The sequence below is a fragment of the Patella vulgata genome, chromosome 2 (assembly GCF_932274485.2).
Source record: "Patella vulgata chromosome 2, xgPatVulg1.2, whole genome shotgun sequence".
NCBI classification, from domain to species: domain Eukaryota; kingdom Metazoa; phylum Mollusca; class Gastropoda; family Patellidae; genus Patella; species Patella vulgata.
The window spans coordinates 93,573,657-93,595,270 of NC_065880.2; the positions used below are offsets into that span (position 1 = coordinate 93,573,657).

At 37.9% G+C, this 21,614-nt stretch overlaps 1 protein-coding gene across 1 annotated transcript; it reads left to right on the forward strand.

Annotated features, from left to right (window-relative positions):
• The first annotated feature begins 815 nt into the window (after window positions 1–815).
• Window positions 816–16,219, forward strand: LOC126809809 (ionotropic receptor 25a). The gene is made up of 9 exons (XM_050534601.2): window positions 816–917; window positions 1,005–1,265; window positions 1,557–1,675; window positions 8,777–8,872; window positions 9,633–9,824; window positions 10,684–11,014; window positions 13,324–13,891; window positions 15,121–15,334; window positions 15,964–16,219. The coding sequence occupies exons 2-9, from the start codon at window positions 1,148–1,150 to the stop codon at window positions 16,054–16,056; spliced, it is 1,731 nt and encodes a 576-aa protein (XP_050390558.2). The 5' UTR covers window positions 816–917; window positions 1,005–1,147; the 3' UTR covers window positions 16,057–16,219.
• The last annotated feature ends 5,395 nt before the right edge of the window (window positions 16,220–21,614 follow it).

Sequence of the window (21,614 nt, forward strand, 5' to 3'; positions counted from 1 at the left end):
ACAGCTGTCTAGTCCTTCGGATGAGACGAAAAACCGAGGTCCCGTGTATACATTGGAATGCACGTAAAAGATCCCTTGGCAGTTGGAATTCGATATAAGAGTAGGCGATAGTGCCGCTGCCAGGGCAAAATTTCCTTCATAGCACACTGTATGGCGTATGCCCGTCTTCATTAGCCCAGTTTCGGAGCCGAACAGTAGGACGTTAAATCCCATTTCATTTCATTTCTTTTTTTCTTCAGAGTTCTAGACATGGAACAGTCCAGGTTTTTGCTGCAGGTTATTCTAGTTCTATTGCTGTCGCCATGTTCCGAATCGTTAGACGTCATGATAGGTGAGTTCTTATAAATTAATGGGGCATTACGCGTGAGCTTAATCTGCCTATACTTCTGGTTTTGGTTTGTCTTAAGTTGTTAAATAAATTATTAATTAGGCATTTATTTACATGCGAAACCCATATCCATCTAGACAACTGAAATGGATTATAACAATTTCACGTTAAAATGGATTATTATCGTTGCAATACTACTCGACAATCGGGACTATCTTGTCAACACTTAAAATACTGATAACTCATAATTTTCAATATATTCATATTTCATTATTTATTTTTAAACTAGTATAGCAGAAACGGCGAACTCTTGACATAATACAGCTTTAATAACAAAATTGCTAACGTGATGTCATCTTTCTATCCGTTCTTCAGATGTAAAGTAGATATATTCCAAGTCTTACTTGGTGATTGACAAACACATTTTAATTTTCAGTTGTAATTAAAAGAAACAGACAAGACTATTTAACCAGATATGCCGATAAGCTGTCCGAGTATGGTCTTAACCAATCCACACCCTTATCCTTTACTCCGTCATATTCTGTCAAGTACCTAGAGGGAAAAGAAATATTTGATTTCTGGAAAAATGGTAAGCGAACATCTATGTTATGTAAAATATATTTTGCTTGTATTGATGTGGAATCTTTAAGAATACATAACTATTTTTCTATTACAGAGTATAAGACAAATAGGAAATGGTTGGCTGTTATTGATAGCAACAAAGTGTTCTGCCCTATAGGATTATTGCAGGCCTATGCTCTCAGTTACGTCACACTAGGAACTGACACGTGTCATGGTTTATCCAATCAACTGATAGATATGTCTATAAAGGCTAGAACAGTGGCGTTTGCATATAAAACGTTTTTATTAGATTTAGAGAAATACACAAATGCTTCAACGGACTCGGTGGCTGTTATGTTTGATAAATCTGGCCTTGGTATGATTATTTTAATTCCTTTATTTAAAAGTCGAATCGAGATTAATTACTCAGAAAATTCCTCTTATAAATATATAATTGACATGAAACTTGGCATGCCCATTCCATTAACAATTCTGCATCGATTGAGGAGAGATTGGGATTTGACGTTATAATTTCAAAACAGAAGCAATGACGCCATATCCGGTTCTGGTCCTTATGTTACTTATATAAAATCCTTGACCATTTCATAATTTGATAAAAATTTAATTTACTGTTTGTTTATTGTGGTTTATATCAATATTCTTTCAGATCACAAGTACCAGCGTCATCTTGAATCGGCCAGTCTTTTGTTTCAGATTGATATCCCTGTCATATCGTGTAACGTCTCAAACGAACTGAAAAACTTGACAGCTAAAACAGAGGTCAAGGTTGTATTCGTGTTTGCTACGTCACAGTGTGAAGAAATCATGCTGCAAGAGGTAATTCATTCATATTTTCTCAGGGTATATCCTGCCACACCACTTTCGAAAGAAACAACAAAAAATAACAACAGACCCCCCCCCCCCCCCCAAAAAAAAAACCCAAAACAAAACAAAAATAAAATAAAAAGACAAATCTAAAAATTTGGATCATTCAATCTTTAGGGGAATAAAATATTCCGTGTAGGAAGAATTGATGTATAGACGATAGGTATATGTTCTATGACAACAATTAATTCTACACATTTTTATATATCGCTGCCTCCACCCCCCATTACACCCTACACCCTGATCCCACAATTACACCATCCCGACATTGTCCATTGTATGTTATCTATTATTTTAAACCCCACTGTTCGATATCCCATCTTGGCGAAAACACAGAACATTCATAATTAGATAACAGGAATTGGTTAGTTTTATATTGCTCTACGAGAAAGATCAAATAAACTACAAAAAAACAATATTAGTTTCATTACCGACTCGATGTAGTCCATAAATTATATTCTATGGAAGTTTTATTGTTTGTCAATTTATGTATTTGCATTATATTGTGATTTTGTTTCAACCGTTGCTCCGGGAGATCATTGAACAATCGAATTTATTTATTAGATTGCACAACCTTTTGAGAGTAAGATAAGAGTTTTGATAACAAACAAAGAAACGGGGATTTTATTTAGCTGACTAAAAGCCCGGGAATCAATCAATATAGCCAAGTATAAGTTTAGTCATAGACACAGTCTCAAGTCACACCTGAACTATGTCATATCCATGGTATGGATTATTGCAGAACATGTTTATGTCAAGAAGTACACCAACGCCCCTATTAAACCAGAAAGCTATAACATCACACATTGCTGGATGAATCAAACTCTTAGCTAAGACAGCCCATCCAAAAACCATGCTCTGTGGCAAGAGATACAGCAACGCCTCGGGAAAACTTGTAAGCTAAAACCCCACACATTCATTAATAAATAAGACTGTAAGCTACGGAGAACCCACCACATCTTTCACAGAGGTGCCCCTAGATAAATACAATCGGAAATGGAACCAGGCATAGTCTCAGTTTCCACATTAATAAATTTGATCAAGAGAGAGAGAGAGAGAGAGAGAGGGTGAAACTGGAGGACCCGGCGAAAAACCACCAGGTTCGACAGGCGATCCCACCCCATGTCACGTACAACCGGGAGATCGAAACTATCCTGATAAAACCATGCTTATGATAATGGTAGGAGACTTGGGTAACTGAATATTTCTGTCATAAGTAAATTTCCAAATCAACCAAACTTAACTAGCACATTACAGATGCCCCCAGATAAACAGAATAGTCTGAACTGAGAGATACATGGTTGTTTTATGTGCTATTGCTTTGATAGGGAGTCGAACTTCTGATATGACGATTAGTTTAACAGGGAGTCAAATTTCTGGTATCACGATTATTTTGATTGAAAGTCCACACTGTTACCCCGATTATCATTGTGTATTAACATTTAAAATTATCGTTATATGTGTACATTAACTATTGTTTAGACATGTACATTAATCCAGGTGCATTAATTACATATTTCATTATCAAGCTACTGAAATTATATAATGTGTTTATTATCAAATATAATTCATATTTCCGATATTAGTACATTGACCAACAAACTGTATTATTTAAACATTAACCCGTAGCATTCTTATATCTGTATTTTAACAAATGGAATTGTTTTAATCGTAAATTAATATAATGGTTCTATGCGTACTTTAACCGATAGAATGGCTCTATATGCATTGTAACCAATAGAATTGTTTTAATTAGATATTAACCAATAGTGAACCAATGGAATTGTTTAAATTGGATATTAACCAATGAAATCGTTCTATTTGTATTTGAATATTAGCCAATAAATTGTTTTAATTGGATATGAACCAATAAAATCGTTCTATTTATATTTGAACGTAGGCCCATCGTTTAGACATGTTAAGAGGACGGTATAGATGGATAATGTATGCTACAGATGGTCGAGTTCCAGAATGTAATGTCTGTCAACAATCTAATGTTATAATTCTTAGAGACAGAAATCCAACACACAACGTAAGTAAAACAAAGACAAACAGTTGACACAATAGAATATCCACACTGATCAGCAGTGTATATTCGCTAGAATTAATGGGCTTACAATATAACATTTTTCCTTCTGCAAATTCAATTCTAGAACATTTTATTTAAACATTAGAAAAATAAATAAAGGTGATTGAAGTATATGTAGGTAAAAATATGTACTATTTAGTGTAAATGAGTAGGTTAAATGAGTAAAAGACACCATTCTGCCCGGACTAGTAACGTCTTAGGTAAAACATGCACGCGCCAATGGGCCAATGATTGACGCCGTATGTGACGTCATGTTGAAACCAGTCATCTTTTACAGAGTTATTAGAAAACTTTCGTAATCCTCTGTGAAACAGATTGTAAAATATCATTTTGTACAAATTGGATAAAATAACTGACAAAAACAGTATAAAGGCCTGATTCACAGCCACTTAAACTAACATATTTTAAAGATGCAGAGAGGTCATTGGTTGCGATTTAAAATCTAATTGGCCAATGGAAGGGATGAATTGTTAAAATTGTTGTGTGAATATGACTCAGCTGATTTCAAAGGATTAAAGAAAGCATTCTATTTTAACAAAACGAATAAAAAAAAATGAATTTCACGAAAATAAATATAAAAAGAATTACGACAAGGAAGTAAAATCGCTGATGATCGTGTTCAAAGAAAACAATAATGTAATATTTAGATATTTGGTAGGGTGGGTACAATACCAGCACTAATTACATATTATAATGAACTGTCTACACTAAGGACAAATAATCATCTAGGGATATACCGTCTCTGTTTGATTTCATATCAATGTCCAATAACCTGTTTTACCCGATACTTACACGCAAAGTTGTGTCCCCAAGCAATCACAGGTCTAGGTCGTTAGTGTTTTCACGTTTAATAATTCAAACTCAGACCACGTTCAATCAGGTCATCATTTTACCACATATTTTTACAATGTGTGAAAATAAATGCTGTTTGTTATTTATGGCTGATATAGTCGAGTGACTAAACGTGTTTAGTGTACTAGGTTGGTACACTCACCCACCGTACATTGGAGCTGGTATAAGTCTATGCGGACCAGATACTTTTTCTGATTTGTATTCGTGTTTAGTGTACTAGGTTGGTACATTAAAACCGTTATAAGTCTACGCGAACCAGATACCTTTGTTGTTATTAATCATACTGATTTTAGAATAATAGTTTAAATAATTCTTACAGTTTCAGCTACATTACTGTAAATATTCTAGAATATTGTCCCATTGTTAATCTGTCAATAGCAGCATCTACTGTAAACATTAGTTACTATAAAGCCACAATCTATAACACAATCTGATTACAATACAGATCTATATTTCGTTTCGTGTTTTAATACTTTCGATGGTCTACACTACAAGAAGATCTGACCAGTTGTACTGGAAGGTAGCGTCAGGGGTTGTACGAGCGGCTTTTGACCCTATGACGCCAGACATTGATTAATCAATCAGTGGTTTCTAGTGGTTTACCCACAGTTCCGTGTATTTCACGCCAAGAGGTCCTCGTAACAGATAGTTTCATTGGCTAATCTCTCACGCTATCCAGAACACAGGTCCAGATCCTAGTGTAGTACAGACAAATAAAATGAAATTTTGAACGATAAAAATGAAATGAAATGGGGTTTAACGTCCTACTCTTCTGCACCTAACCTGGGCTAATTGAAGACGGGCATACGCCATACAGTGTGCTATGAGGGAAATTTTGCCCGGGCAGCGGCGCTACGGCCTACTCTTATATCGAATTCCAACTGCCAAGGGATCTTTTACGTGCACGCCAATGTGTACACGGGACCTCGGTTTTTCGTCCCATCCGAACGACTAGGCAGCTGTCCTTGTCAGGCCCTCCTTTCTGCATCACTGACAAGGGGAAACCACGCCGGAAAATCGAGATGAACTTTCTCGGCCAATGCAGGGATCGAACACCCGACCTCCAGGCTAGCGAGCCAGCGCCTTACCCACTTAGCCACGTGATCCCCTTGAACGATAAAAACGAAACGAAATAAGATCTGTGTTTTAACCAGATTGGCAGCCGACAGATACGTGCAGTTTAAAAACGATAACGTTAATATTGATAAATGTGGATGTTTGTACGATCAGTATAATATACATAATGTTTAACTCTGTGTAACGATTTAACAAGATTGTTTTTTATAAATTAATAATAATATTACTACTTTAACAAAGACTTGTTTTTTTTTATAAATTAATAATAATATCATTACTTTAACAAAGACTGGACTTGGTTGGTTTTTATAAATTAATAAAAATATTACCACTATAACAAAGACTGGACGTGGTGGGTTTTAATAAATTAATAATTCTATTACTACTTTAACAAAGACTGGAGATGGTCGGTTTTATAAATTAATATTAAAATTATTACTTTAACAAAGACTTGACGTAGTTGTTTTTTTATAAATTAATAATTATATTACTATTTTAACAAAGACTGGACGTGGTGGGTTTTAATAAACTAATAATAATATTACTATTTTAACAAAGACTGGAGATTCTTGGATTTTATAAATTAATAATAAAATTGCTACTTTAACAAAGACTGGGCGTGTTTATTATAAATTAATAATAAAATTGCTACTTTAAGAAAGGCTGGGCATGGTTTTTATAAATTAATAATAAAATTTCTACTTTAACAAAGACTTGTTGTAGTTGGTTTTTCTAAAGCCGCATCACATATTACTACATTAAGTTGGTATTCCTATTTTACTTATGTCTTATTCCCTTGTTTGTACCTTTCTAATACCAGGTTGTAACCATGAATTATGAAGAGAAATCGGTCAGATTTGTAGACGCGGCTTTGAAATACATGGACAAGTCTTTAACCAGTGACACCACCATAACCTGTGAATTCAACTGCACTGATCAGTGCGAGACAGACTGTCGACAACTTTTTAAAAACGCAATAAATGAGGTAATAGCAACATAAACTCATTTCAAATATACCCAGCCTATATTTACACCCATGCGAAAGTATGGTGCATTAGTTGGCCATGAATGGATTAAGAGGTTTTATTTAATCTACAAAAAATAAATTATAATTCTTCAATTGTGCATTGGATGCCATAGGTATACACCATTACATGGCTTACTAATTAAGAAAGTATTCTATAAGTATATGGAGAAATGAAACCTAAAAACCGAACCTTGCGGCACTCCTCTGACATGGATCTATTTCAGTCTTGGTATTTTCTATAGTATGTACCAAAATCAAGAGATGCTATGATGTCCCAGAAGTTAATAATGAAAGCCTTTTCTAGATATATGGAGAAATATAACCCTTGGAGCTTTCATCTGACACTAATCTATAATGTACCACTTCAGTAGTACACTGGCATTATTGATTAAATATGTTTAACGTCAAAAATTCCAGTGCAAAATAGAAAAATATTAAAATATGCAAAGAAGAGAATATTCAAGAGGACAAATTTGGCAATCGTCAGTGGGCCTGTTTGGATATTGGACCCTTTTGGTCTGTACATTTTCCATATTGGATCATTTTGCATATTTAAAGTTTTACCTTTGGACCATTTACAATGGACATTATGTACCTCGGCGTGGCCAAGGTGCCTAAGTGAGTAAGACATTGGTTCGCTAGCCCGGAGGTCGCGAGTTCGCTCCCGGTATTGGCCGAGAAAGTTTACAGGAATTTTCCGCGTGGTTTCCCGTTATCATAGGTTTAGGGCGTATGGCCTGACAGGGACGAAAAACCGAGGTGCAGGGTGTACGCATTGGCATGCACGTAAAAGATCCCTTGGCAGCTGGAATTCGATATAAGAATGGGCCGTAGCGCCGCTGTCCGGGCAAAACACGTTGCATGACGTATACCCGTCTTCATTAGCTCAGGAGCAGAACGGTAGGACGTTAAACCCCATTTCATTTCATGTACCTGGACCCTGTGTACGGTGACCCTTATGAATGGAAATTTTAACTGTTTTGAACATGTCATCTATAAAATTAGTTTTACCGTTAGACAGGTGATGGTGGGTTCGGTGTTTATCTACCAACTGATGGTATAACAACATTACCTGTAGATGTAGATATATATAGATACGATGATCATTGTAACAAGGTAAGTTTTATAACAACTAATCATAATCATTGTCACAAGGCAAGTTTATAATATCACCCAATGATAGTCATTTTAACAAAGTTATTTTAAGATCACCCAATGATAATCATTGTTACAAAATGAGTTTATAATAACACCCAATGATGATCATTGTAACAAGATAAGCTAATAATATTAACCAATGACATACATTGTAACAAGGTAAATGTATAATATCACTCAAGGATAGTCATTGTAACAAGGTAAATGTATTACATCACTCAATGATAAGTCATTGTAGGAGTAGCTTAAACCACATACTAAGCCTGCATACAAGAGACAACATTGTAGTCAAGTTTGTTTTGTACGTGTTTTTATATTGGTCCAATGAGTGTTCTTACATTGGACCCATGCCTGTACTAGTTCCATGGTCCCATCCTGATTCTTATACTGGTTCAATGGTCCCATGCTTGTTCGTGTACTTGTTCTATGGTTCCATGCCTGTCCTTGTACTGGTTACTTGGTCTGAAGCTTGTTATTGTTCAATGGTTCCATGCTTTCTCTCGTACTGATTTCATACTTCTACTTGTACTGAACCCATACCTGTTTTTGTATTAACCCCGTGGCTATTATTGTATTGGTCCCATGTCCGTTTTTGTATCAGTTGTTGCTTGGTCTTATATTAGTTGATGACGTTGTTTGTCTCCCTGTATTCGTCACGTTTTATTACTATGTTGCCATTTTAGTTCAAAGTCGATTGCAGTGTACTTAAAAGACATAAACAATATATGTATGGTTTGAACAAAGATCAAATTAATTTCACACAATAAATTTGCTTTCTTCTTTTTGTTTTTGACTATAGATAGGAACATGGCAACCAGATACAGGAATGTTTGCAAACGAACAACTGTTCTTCAATAATGATTCCATGGTAGTACTCAGGATTGCTGTTGTAGTGGTAATTATATTATATGCATTACAATCAGAAAAATAAAAATCTACGTGAGAGGAAAAAGGTTTTATAGGTTTTATAACAATTTCAGCAAACGGGACAGAATTACCCCTTGGCATATTGTATCATAATCTAATAGGCTATGTCCACGAAAAATACGAATAGATTTTAAAACAAATACATTTGTTCAGATTATTTCATGAATACTATACCATAACCATATAGGCTATGTCCACGAACACAACGAATATGTTTTTATGACACTTTCAACAGATCTGGCAGCTATACGTTTTGTATGGATTAATTTGATAGAAGAACACTACCTAAGCAAAATATATCTTTAACCGTTTTGAATCTGTGTATTGATTTCATAATTAACCATCTTCGTTGTTCCTCGACCCAAGTGATACATCTCTGGGACAAATGGAGTTTTATGTATTTAGGATTAGGTATAATAAATATACATGTCGATATCCATTCAGGATAAAACCCCAGACAAAAAGGGATTTATTTTATAAAGTGTGGCTCTGCTGCATTGAGTTATTGATGATAAGGTCACAGTCAGTGGTGAAACACAGAAGACCTGTCAAGGACGGTGTCTAGTCACTTGACTCAATGTCAGACCTTATAATCAAAAACACACACTTTAGACCATTCGACCACCCATCCTCCACACACGTGAGAGAAATAATCTCTTCATACTTCAGACAATAAACCAGAAATCAATGTATCTTATAATGCTTAGTTTCTTAATATCTTGTAACAGGAGCCGCCGTTTGTATTTCGGAACCAAAGTGGTACAGGCGTGACGTATTATGGTTACAGTATCGACGTCATGAACGATATAGCCGAAAGGATTGGGTTTACTTTTACTGTACGTGAATGTGACGATGGTCTCTATGGTAACCTAGATAGTAACCAGTTGTGGAATGGATGCGTTGGTAATATTCTTAAAGGGGTCAGTATTCCATGTATTTATTGAAACACAAGCAATAAAATATCACGATTTATTGTCACCATATCTGTTAAACAAATAAACCCAATCAATACAAGGAAAAAAGGAAATCGAATCACATTGCTCTTAATCTCTACTTGGTGTTATATATAGCATGGTTTTTAGCTACCACAAAATTGGGAGTCGTGGTGACCTAGCGTGTAAGGCGCCTGTTTACTCAGAAGGGGGCCCGGGATCTATAGCGTTGATGGTCGATGAAATTGAATGCTGTAGTATGGAGAGTCATGCGTGGGACGAAAAACACGCGAGTACGCAAAAGACACTTGAAAGAGTAGGCGAAAATGCCACCGCCCGGGCAACATGTCTATCATAGCCTACTGTGTTGCTATAAGTATATCTTTATTATCACGGTTGGCGCAGAAAGCTAGAGCGTTAAACCAATTGTATTTCGTTAATTGCTGTTGAGTGGAGGTTAAAACCTTCTCTCTTATCTACAATAACATTCGGGGGTCGCGGTGGCTAAGTGGGTAAGACACTGGCTTGCGAGTCTGGAGGTCGGGTGTTCGATACCTGCTTTGGTCAGCGTGGTTCTCCTTGTCAGTGATGCAGGATGGAGGGACTGATAAGGACAGCTGTCTAGTAATTCGGATGGCACGAAAAACCGAGGTCGCGTGTACACATTGACGTGCACGTAAAAGATCCCTTGACAGTTGGAATTCGATATAACAGTAGGTCGTAGTGCCGCTGTCCGGGCAAAAGTTCCCTCATAGCACACTGTATGGCGTATGCCTGTCTTCATTAGCCCAGATCGGAGCAGAACAGTAGGACGTTAAACCCCATTTCATTTACAATGATATTTCAGGATGCTGATATAATAGTTGGAGCCATGACAGTGACTGCTGACCGAGAAACAGTGGTCGACTACACTTTACCTTACTACGACTTCGCTGGTATCCAGATCATGATGAAGAAACAGACGCAACAAGTGAACACGTTTTATTTCGCGGATGTGTTCACGTCTCAAGCTTGGTTATGTCTGGGTGGAGTTATAGCCTTAACCAGCGTTCTGCTCATGTTATTTGATAAATATTCCCCAGCACCAGGTTTCTGTAAGAATCCTGATTATCAGGACCAACCTACCTTTAATCTACATGAGAGCATCTGGTTTGTTATTGGATCCTTGACAATGTCAGGTAAAAATGTCATTCCATCACAGATATGGCGATTCTGATCTTTCGAACAGATGATCAGAATATTTTGAGTTTTGGTCCTGTCGCGGTTTTTGTAGCGATTAAGACAATGTTTTGCTTGGTTCGAAGCATTTGAGGTCACGCACTTTCGGTGACGTTATGTTATTTACTCGGTCTGAAATGAAATGGGGTTTAACGTATGTGCCAAATATTTTCCGTAGGACTTCAAAAGTTTAAATTAAGAAAACTTTATTTTCCTCAAGGACTGAAACGCTCTGGGCTTAAACGTTATTTTATCAATCACCTCTGTGATACCATTGCGTTTAGTATAATAGGGGTATATTGCAGACAATTCAGAAACGCCATAGTGTTTTTTTTTAATATACTATTCAAAAAAAGTAGGGGATATTTGATTTTTAAGTGTTATTAAAGTCACCTAATGAAACTGACGAAGAAACAAATGACAAAATGAAATGAAGTTCACATTCATCGATTTATTCCAAATGTTCGTTAGACTAAGTAAGGCACAGACTGACCATTATAAGGGTAAAATGATACCCGGGTCAAACAGCAAAGTTACCACAGCATCACAACCAAGTCAATAACGGGTAAATCCTCCTCTGTTTGCCAAACAAGCATTGATCCGACGTGGCATACTCCTAATGAGACGTCTAAGGTCATTTTGGTCCAGATTGTCCCATTCCTGTTGCAACGCAGCAGCAAGTTCTTGGACATTGACAGGACGTTGTTGACGTTGACGTAACCTCTGTCCAAGCATGTCCCAGACATGCTCGATGGGGGAGAGGTCGGGACTCAGTGCTGGCCAAGGTAATGTGGTGATGTTCTGTTGTTGGAGGTAACCTGTAACGACCCTGGCCTTGTGACATCTTGCGTTGTCATCCTGGAAGATGAAACGGCGGCCATGACATCGTGCGAACGGCACAACATGGACTGCCAAGATGTTGTCCCGGTAGTACTGGCCTGTAACACGCCCTGCAACAACATGTAAAGCCGTTCTTCCAGCAACAGTGATGCCTCCCCACACCATAACATAACCACCCCCAAATCGATCATGGCTGATGACGTTAACGTCTTGGAAGCGCTCGTTTCGACGACGCCACACCCTCTGTCCAAAAAATCAACAGTGAACCTTGATTCATCTGAAAACATCACATTGCTCCAGCGTCGATTATCCCAGTGTTGACGATCCCTACACCAACGACGTCTTGCCTGAATGTGATGATCTCTCAAACAAGGGATCACGCGAGGACGTCGGGCGCGAAGGTGACCCCTATGCAGTCGATTCCGAATCGTCTGGCCACTCACTCTCACACCAGTGTCTGTTTGAAGACGAGCGCTGATCTGATTTGCTGTGATGACACGATTTCTCAAGGCCAAGGTACGGATAAATCGATCCTGGGCTTGAGTTGTCGCCCTTGGTCGACCTGAGCGTGGTCTGTCCTGTACAGATTGTGTATCACGGTATCTGGACCATAGCCTGCTTATGACAGACTGAAAAACATTCATCGTCCGCGCCACAACCGCCTGTGTTGTGCCGATCTGTAGCATGCCAAGGGCACGTAACCTTTCATTTTGGGTAAGCCGACGCATATCAAAATTTGTTTTCTGGTCACTAAAACAATTAAACTGATGTTTCCACCCTGGAATTCAATGCCACAATGACTGTAACATTCAAAGTCAGAGTCGTGCAAATCTTGGGTTGGACCCCCATGATGATCCCAAGCATCACCTGCATTCCATGCGGTAGCTATTGGTGCGTTTGGGCGTCACATGTAACTGGAAATGTTTCTTCTGTTAGGTTCTATAGTGACTTTTTTCATAGTCATTTGCATATTTTAGTATTGTGCCCCCAAAATCAAATATCCCCTACTTTTTTTGAATAGTATATATAATGCAGGGCGGAGGGCTGGGCAAGGGACAACGTAGGCCTATAGTCGTTCGAGTTGAACTAAAATCCGTGGTCGGAATTCGACATAAGAGTAGAGCATAGTGCCCCTGTCCCGGGAAAAAATTACCTCATAGCTGGCGCATGTCCGTCTTCATTAGCCCAGTCGGCACATAACAGTAGGACGTTAAATTTGATTTCATATTTCTATTTTATATAAGATAATCGATATCATGAGATGGAATGTGCCACTTGATGTGGTCCAGTGTGGTACTTGTGCCTCCCTTGAAACACGCTATAAATTTCACAGTTCATCTAAATTAATTTCAAGTTTTCTTTCACCTGAACGCATCGCTTGTGTTTGATTATTACACAGGTTAATATAGAACATTATTTCTATATACAGGTGGCGGGGAACCCCCTAAGAGTTTTTCTGCTCGGCTGTTGGTGGCTGGTTTCTGGTTTTTCTCGGTCATCATGATGTCAACTTTTACAGCCAATTTAGCTGCCTTTCTCACCGTCTCCAGATTAGGTGTGTCCATATCCTCACTGGATGCACTCTCAGCACAATCGGAAGTGAAATATAGCGCCGTGGCACATTCATCAGTGATGAACTACTTCGAAAGAATGGCGGCCATCGAGGAGAATTTTTACACCTTGTGGAAGAACATGAGTTTAGGACAGAATAATGAAGGGGGCGGTAATAACAGTTTTGCTGTTTGGGATTATCCTTTGGGAGATAAATACGTAACAATATGGCGTGCTATTCAAAGCACGGGTTTTGTCTCTGACACCCAGGCTGGTATTGATAAAGTGTCGTCGGAGAACTTTGCCTTGATATCCGAGTCACCCATTATAAAGTATCTGACGTCACGAGATTGCGATCTGACGTCCATAGGAGACCAATTTAGTGTAAGACCCTATGCCTTTGCCTTGAAAGAAAATTCTGTTTATACCAAGAAAATATCGGCAGCGTAAGTACAGCCTTTCTTTAAACTTAAAATATTTCATTAATACTGAGGACAGGTAGACTGGTTGGTCTCCAGTCAGGTAGACTGGTTGGTCTCCAGTCAGTTAGACTGGTCTCCAGTCAGTTGAGACTGGTCTCCTGTCAGATAGACTGGTCTCCATTCAGGTGAGACTGGTCTCCTGTCAGATAGACTGGTCTTCAGTCAGGTGAGAATGGCCTCCAATCAATTATAGAGACAATCCTGCCATTTTCAACGACTGGGGAATCAGTGATCAACTCAAAATCTATGCATGAATTCATTAGTTGCCCTGATTGTTAGCTGATATCATTGGCCCAGGCCGTATTTAAGATACACGGCTACTACAATGACGGTTACTTGTCATTCAATCACCAAAATCTTCAATTTTGTCACGAGCCACAGCCACATGCACTTTCCCCCACAAGGCAATTCTTATCTCAAAGTTTATTGTAAGATAGGTTGACACAAATGTAAGCGTAAATGAACATGTATTGATAATAAGATGACTAGGGCTAGTATGTAATGTACAATAGTTTACCGAGGCATATTGGAATTCTACAACTTGTATTGGGTTAGTTTGCTAACAATAATCGGCAGAAATCACACGTAGTTAAGATAAAGAAGTACTAGGTATATTGGTTATAAGCCAAACATTAGTATAATGTAACAACGCTAATTATATTGATGTACAGAGATTCAGCAATCTGTTGAACATTCTATCAAAATATTTTATATCGGTTATCCAAACCGCAAAAATAATCCAGTGATTGTTTAAAAAGCTTAAAGGAGTCCATAGAGGGTGGTGCTGGTTTGAACAGAGATTCCGCAATTTGTCCAAATATATTTCATCTTGGTTATCTGAATCGCGAAAATAGTTTTATAGGTACTTAAAAAAGCGAGTAGTTCCTGGAGTATGATACTGGGTTGAGACTAGTCTGGTTGAGGTACCAGGTGTTGGGTTACAGTGTCGATTGAAGCTTAAAATGGAATGTTAGTTAGCCTTGTTCGACCAGGTTATTAATTAATAAACAGTGGGGGGGGGGGGGGTCCAATTCATTTAATGTCTAAGCCACCTGATGACACAGAGAGTTGAATTGGGGCTTAGCATGTCAATAAATGTCTCAATATATCTATATAGCATTTGAAGTCAGCAAACAGACCTACAATACGCAGATTAGCTCTTACTTAAATTCAGGTTTACGTGTAAATTTCAGCATTCTAGATCTTCAGCAAGATCGGCGATTAGAAACGTATAAACGTAAATGGTGGGACGACGGGAAAGTTTCCTGCCCAGAAGACACCAGTGATCAAGGCCTTGACCTTCAGTCTCTTACCGGAAGTTTCTTGGTTGTTGTCATGGGGGTATGTTCGGGCGTGTTAGTATTGGTGGTGGAACTGTTGTGGACAAGAGTAAGGGCACACAAAAGAGTAAGTGCAAAGAATGTGTAAAACTCTATTAAGTCACTAAAATAAAGTATTCACGAAAATTAATCGTACGAGCGAGATAAGAAAAGTTAACGGGGGCCTGACAAGGACAGCTATCTAGTCCCGTGTATAAACATTGGCGTGCACGTAAAAGATTCATTGACAGTTGAAATTCGATTTAAGAGTAGACCATGGTGCTGTTGCCCCAGCAAAATGTCCCTCATAGCACACTGTATGGCGTATGCCCGTCTTCATAAGCCCAGTCGAGGCAGAAAAGTAGGACGTTAAACCCTATTTCATTTTTCTCGGATGGGATAATACACAAATGAGACCAATCCGTGTAGGCTATATATTAGATAAGCCTTGACAGAGGCAATTTTGTGAATACTATACGGAAACAACATGCGGAAGTGACCATATAAAATATGTTATTCTCAAAATACACGAAGTATCGCGTAGAGGGGATTCGATTTCCGTTTGATTTATATCGATTTCCATGACAGTTAATTAGATATAGATTTTGTAATTGTGAAATATAAGTTAATTACATATAGATGAAAACAACTTATATTGTGTAAATAGATATAGATGAAAACAACTTATATTTTGTAAATATTACTATTGTTTTGCAGACGAATATTATGGAGGTAAAACCGGTCCAAACACCAGTGGTGTCATTCACTGAGAAGACAAAACCCGACACGATAAAACCAAACAAAATCTAAAATATTTAATTGTTGAAATAATGTAGAGCAAGATATGGATGTTGGAAATTAGATGTTCTGTATTGTTTACAACTGTTCATGATAATACATGTTAGATCCGTTAATTAGTGATCTATCAATTAGTGATCGCTTAATTATACGTTTGATCTAAGTACAGTTTTAATCTCCCGGTTAGTGATATATTAATTATACGTTTAGCTATCAGTTACTGATCTCTTAAGTATACGTTTTAATCTACATATAGTTTATATTCTGTTAACTAGCTATCTGTTAATGATATATTAATTATATGTTTATCTGTTAATTAGTTATCTGCTAGCGATATATTAATTATAGTCTGATATGTTAAATAGCTGTCTGTTTGTGATATATTAATTATAGTTTTAATCTGTTAAATATCTCCCTGTTAGTGATATATTAATTATAGTTTGATCTGTTAAATAGCCATCTGTTTGTGATATATTAATTATAGTTTATGTTAAATATCTCCCTGTTAGTGATATATTAATTACACTTTTAATCTGTTAAATAGCTATCTATCTGTTAGTGATATATTAATTATACGTTTGATCTGTTAAGTAGCTATCTGCTAGTGATATATTAATTATAGTTTATTTCTGTTAATTAGTTATCTGTTAATTTGTGATATATTAATTATACTTTGATCTTTTAATCAGTGACATGTTAGTAATTGGTCTGTGATGTAATGTTAATCAGTGATCTTATTATTACAAAATTGATTTTATTTTTTCTTTGAGCGTCATTTAGAAATTGACACGCGTAATAAACACAAAAACATATTGTGGAAAACAATTAATATTTTAATTATTACAAAATTGACCGGCGAAATGTTCCAAGGACAATAGTAAATAAATTTGTGCCAGAAAGAAATACTACTAGAGATTGGTTGTTGGTAATGTTTATTTTATCAATATCTGGTATTCAATTGTTCATGTCATTTCATGCCATCAATCCCAAAAGATGATCAGAATATAAAATTGTGGTTTTAAATTGATAAATAAAGTTATATTACAATTTATTTTCGTTTCTTTGTACGATTTCTAAGTTTCGTTTCAAGCAGATCCATGGGATATTCCTGTGTGTTTTTCCCTGTCAGCAATTCAGGGCGGATCGAATTTCCTCATAGTCTCATAGTACACTGCATAGTACACGGTATATTCATGTGTGGTTTTCCCCTTTCAGCAGTTCAGGACGAATTGGATATCCTCATAGTACATGGCACGGCGCATGCCTGTCTCCAGTTGGTGCGGAATACGGGGCGTTAAACCCTATTTACAGGATGACAGATTTTGGTTATCGTTCGTTTGAAGTCGCTACTGCTAGAAATGAAATGAAATGAAATGGGGTTTAACGTCCTACGGTTCTGCTCCGAACTGGGCTAATGAAGACGAGCTTCTGCTAGAAGTCGGAACTCATTACCCATTAACCTTCGCCAATGCACTTTTATTACCGTCATTTAATAAACTTTAAAAAACTCATCTGTTTTAAAGAAGTTATAACTGAGAGCTAAAGGCTCTTATGTAGATATGCTTGTCAAGCGCAACGTGTACAATATTTATGGGATTTTGGCGATATAGAAATGGAAATTTATTACCTCTTTATTTATTATTGTTTTATTTCTGTACAATCTTTCCCACTTTCTATCAATGCAGATGTGAGAGAATATTACGTGCGTGGTTTATAGTCCGAACCCCAATCATATCCTCACCTCACGCCATTTCGTTCTAGAACCCCGAATACCTAATTTGATTGGTCAGTCAAATTCCCAGGATCTACAATCTCAATAGAAAGCAAATATGGCAGGTGATAATCACCTTCAAATAATTGGGATCACATTAGTGAATCTCATAACAGGCGGAAGTCCCAACACTACAATATAACCGGCGTTCCTTCAGTCCTTTAATCGGTCAATATGGCGCTTGCTCACTAACCCATTGATCTCGATTTAGACCTGCAACGTTCCTCGGGATTGCCCCGCCTGCCCCATACCGCAGGAAATGCTGGGACAAAAACTAAAGGTCATCGACAAATCCCCTGGCCGTAGTTCCTCTGCTAGTACACAATTTCCCTCATTAACACTTGGACGTTTTCATTAGTCTGATTGGTAAAACGTGAGAGTGAGTAAAATGGGGTTTAACGTCCACTCGACACAAATTATGTCATTTCTGGACTAACATATGGTTCAGTTTCCCTCATTAATACTTGGACGTGTTCATTAGTCTGGTACATAAAGGGCGCGAGTAAAAATACACCATTAATCAGTTAAATCAACACAATCTAGGTTTGTTTAACTGATTATTGAATTATGGAAGTATATTTGATCTAATGGGTGAAGTTTAGTCTCGATAGAGAGAGAGAGAGATGTACCAGACTCTGATCCAGGTGGGAATAAAGGGCATGATACATGGGAATAAAGGGGATGGTACACGTCATGCACGCGCACTGTCCAATATATACCAGGATCGAATCCAGGTGGAAATAAAGGGGATGATACACAAGCCCTATATCCAGATGGGAATAAAGGGGATGGTACACATGCACGTGCACTGTTCTATATCTAGAGATTTAAATATACCAGGATCGGAGCCAGATGGAAATAAAGGGGATGATACGCATCCATGCGCACTGTCCTATATCTAGAGGTTTAAATATACATTTTAACAAACTTGGACAATCTATCAGAGTGGGTTGAAATCTGAATAAAATACAGATCTATATTTCCTTTTGTTTTTTATACTTTTGATGGCCTACACTACATGAAGATCTGACAAGTTTTAGTGGAAGGTCGCGTCAGGCTTTTGACATTATGACGTCAGAGATTTATTAATGAATCAGCGTTGACGTGTCTAGTGGTTTACCCACAGTTCCGTGCACCTCACACCAAAAACTCAACGTAACAGGCCGCGTCATTCTTCGGATGCATAATTATGTTCAAATATGACCAAACTAGAGCTTGAAGAATAATCAATTAAAGTGAAATAAATATCTGAGTTTATAACAGTGAAATGGTGAATGTTGCCACTGCCTCACTTCCGTTCTACCCGACCCGACGTTTAGTAGCTGACAATGTATAAAATTCTTGCTAGACAATTATGAACCAGTTCAAGACAAATACTTCCTGTATCCGCACACGGGTTAGGAAAATGTACAAATCTATCAATGCGAAGGGAATTCGCTCGTCTTTGGTGAATAGTTTTAGACAAGCCACAACAGCACAAATCAGTTTGCACATAACTCGGTTATAATGCTCTCATATAAAGTACCATTTAGGAATGAGTGCTTCAAACACCATTTAGGAATGAGTGCTTCAAACACCTTTTAGGAATGGGTGCTTCAAACACCATTTAGGAGTGAATAATTCAATCACCATTTAGGAATGACTGCTTCAAACACCATTTAGGAATGAGTGCTTCAAACACCATTGTAAGTCTTGAACCAGCGGATATCAGTGTTTCCACTGTCATGTGCTGCATAACGATAGGATTGTTCATATTGAGTCCACGATCTGGTGCGCGCAGATCCATTCGGATACGTCTCAATACGATCAACATGATTGCTACGACTAACCTCAATATATGATCAGACCTGGTAGGATCACGTGGCTAAGTGGGTAAGACGGTGGCTCGCTAACCTGGAGGTCGGGTGTTCGATCCCTGCATTGGCCGAGAACGTTCATCCAGATTTTCCGGCGTGGTTTCCCCTTGTCAGTAATGCAAGACAGAGGGCCTGACAAGGACAGCTGTCTAGTCGTTCGGATGGGACGAAAAACCGAGGTCCCGTGTACAAATTGGCGTGTCCGTAAAAGATCCCTTGGCAGTTGCAATTCGATATAAGAGTAGGCCGTAGCGCCGCTGCCCGGGCAAAATTGCCCTCATAGCACACTGTATGGCGTATGCCCGTCTTCATTAGCCGGGCATACGCAAAACAGTAGGACGTTAAACCCCATTTCATTTCATTTCGATATGATCACCACGATTAAAACCACTCGAGATAGTGGGAACCTAGTATTATCAAAGAAATCAAATACAAGTAACGATCAATCGACACAAGCATTAAGCACGAACTGTTTATTTTGTCAATATAAAAACACAATTAAAACTGTCATATATATAATGTCCCTATTGAGTCCAGGAAAAGGTATGTGCAGATAGGTTCGGATATGTGTCGATACGATCAACTTGATTGCCACAAATGCCTCAATATATGATAAGATCTGATAGAATCACCACGAATAGACCACGATTAAAACCACGATTTCAATTGTAGCGCGAATCGTGATAGTGGGAACCTGACATTACACTGCGTGGGCGAACCCGGGATAGAAATAAATCATTGTACCTCTACCGTATTTCCTAATTAATTGACTTTTGAATTTCTGATAATAATCTAATGCAATTCGTACATAAGTTATACCCATCATTCGGACGTAACTCGGGTACATCGGTGTTCACATTGGTGTACACGTAAACGAATGAATGAATGAATAAAATAGGATTTAACGCCCTACTGTTCTGCTCCGCCTGGGCTAATGAAGACGGACATACGCCATACAGTGTGCTATGAGGGAAATTTTGCCTGGACAACGGAGCTATGGCCTACTCTTATATCGAATTCCAATTGCCAAGGGATCTTTTACGTGCACGTCAATGTATACACGGGACCTCGGTTTTTCGTACCCTCCGAACAACTAGACAGCTGTCTTTGTCAGGCCCTCCGTCCGGCACGACACACGTAAAAGAACAATTGATAATTGGTAAATTATACTTCCTCATTTGTCACGTAATCATAGAAATCATATTTTACATACGTTTATCTCAAAATGAGCGACCTATGACCATCGCTGATACTGTTTTCCGATCTCTAACTATAGTAAATAAATTGTATAGCCTACTAGCTGACAGACAGAATCTTAGACAACTGTGGTTTAACGTCCACTCGACGCAAACTGTGTCATTTTAGGATTTACATATTGTACAGGTTTATTTTTTTAATTGAGATGTGTGTAGGCTTTCCAGGTCAGATCGCAGAAATTTGGCGTTTGTTTTGAACATGCTCAAAACAAACGCCGTGACTAGGCGGTTATTTGTGATCATAGAGACAACAGCACGATAGTTGGTGTTTCTACCACGCTTATGGCGATCTTGACGCGCCCTTAAACCAATTCCAATCGCCATAGCAGCGCAGTAAGGACGCCACCCCGGTCTGACGGGGGTATTAGCAGTGGACGGAAATTGGAGGACCCGAAGAAAATCCACTAGATTAGACAGACGACCATACACCGTCTCACGATCAAAAATGGAATCGAAAAAAAACCCACATGAATTATAACAAAGTCCTATGATCTAAAGCAGAAATAGTATAAGGTGTGGACACTGAAACAAGCAGGACAATAGGATGTTAAACCCGAATTAATTTCATTTCTAGAGCGCAAGTGATCAGGTGTGGAACCTAAACTGATGTAATCATAAAACATTAAAATTCAATCAGTCATGATCATTTATCATAAAGTATGACCAACCTGACAGGAAGCGTGTTAA

Bases quoted from the DNA above. Each gene is read 5' to 3' on its own strand.
- LOC126809809 (XM_050534601.2), top strand. From the start codon at position 1,148: ATGTCTATAAAGGCTAGAACAGTGGCGTTTGCATATAAAACGTTTTTA. The intron at 11,015-13,323 runs GTAAAAATGTCA...TTCTATATACAG, and splicing joins TGGATCCTTGACAATGTCAG to GTGGCGGGGAACCCCCTAAG. The intron at 13,892-15,120 runs GTAAGTACAGCC...TGTAAATTTCAG, and splicing joins ACCAAGAAAATATCGGCAGC to CATTCTAGATCTTCAGCAAG.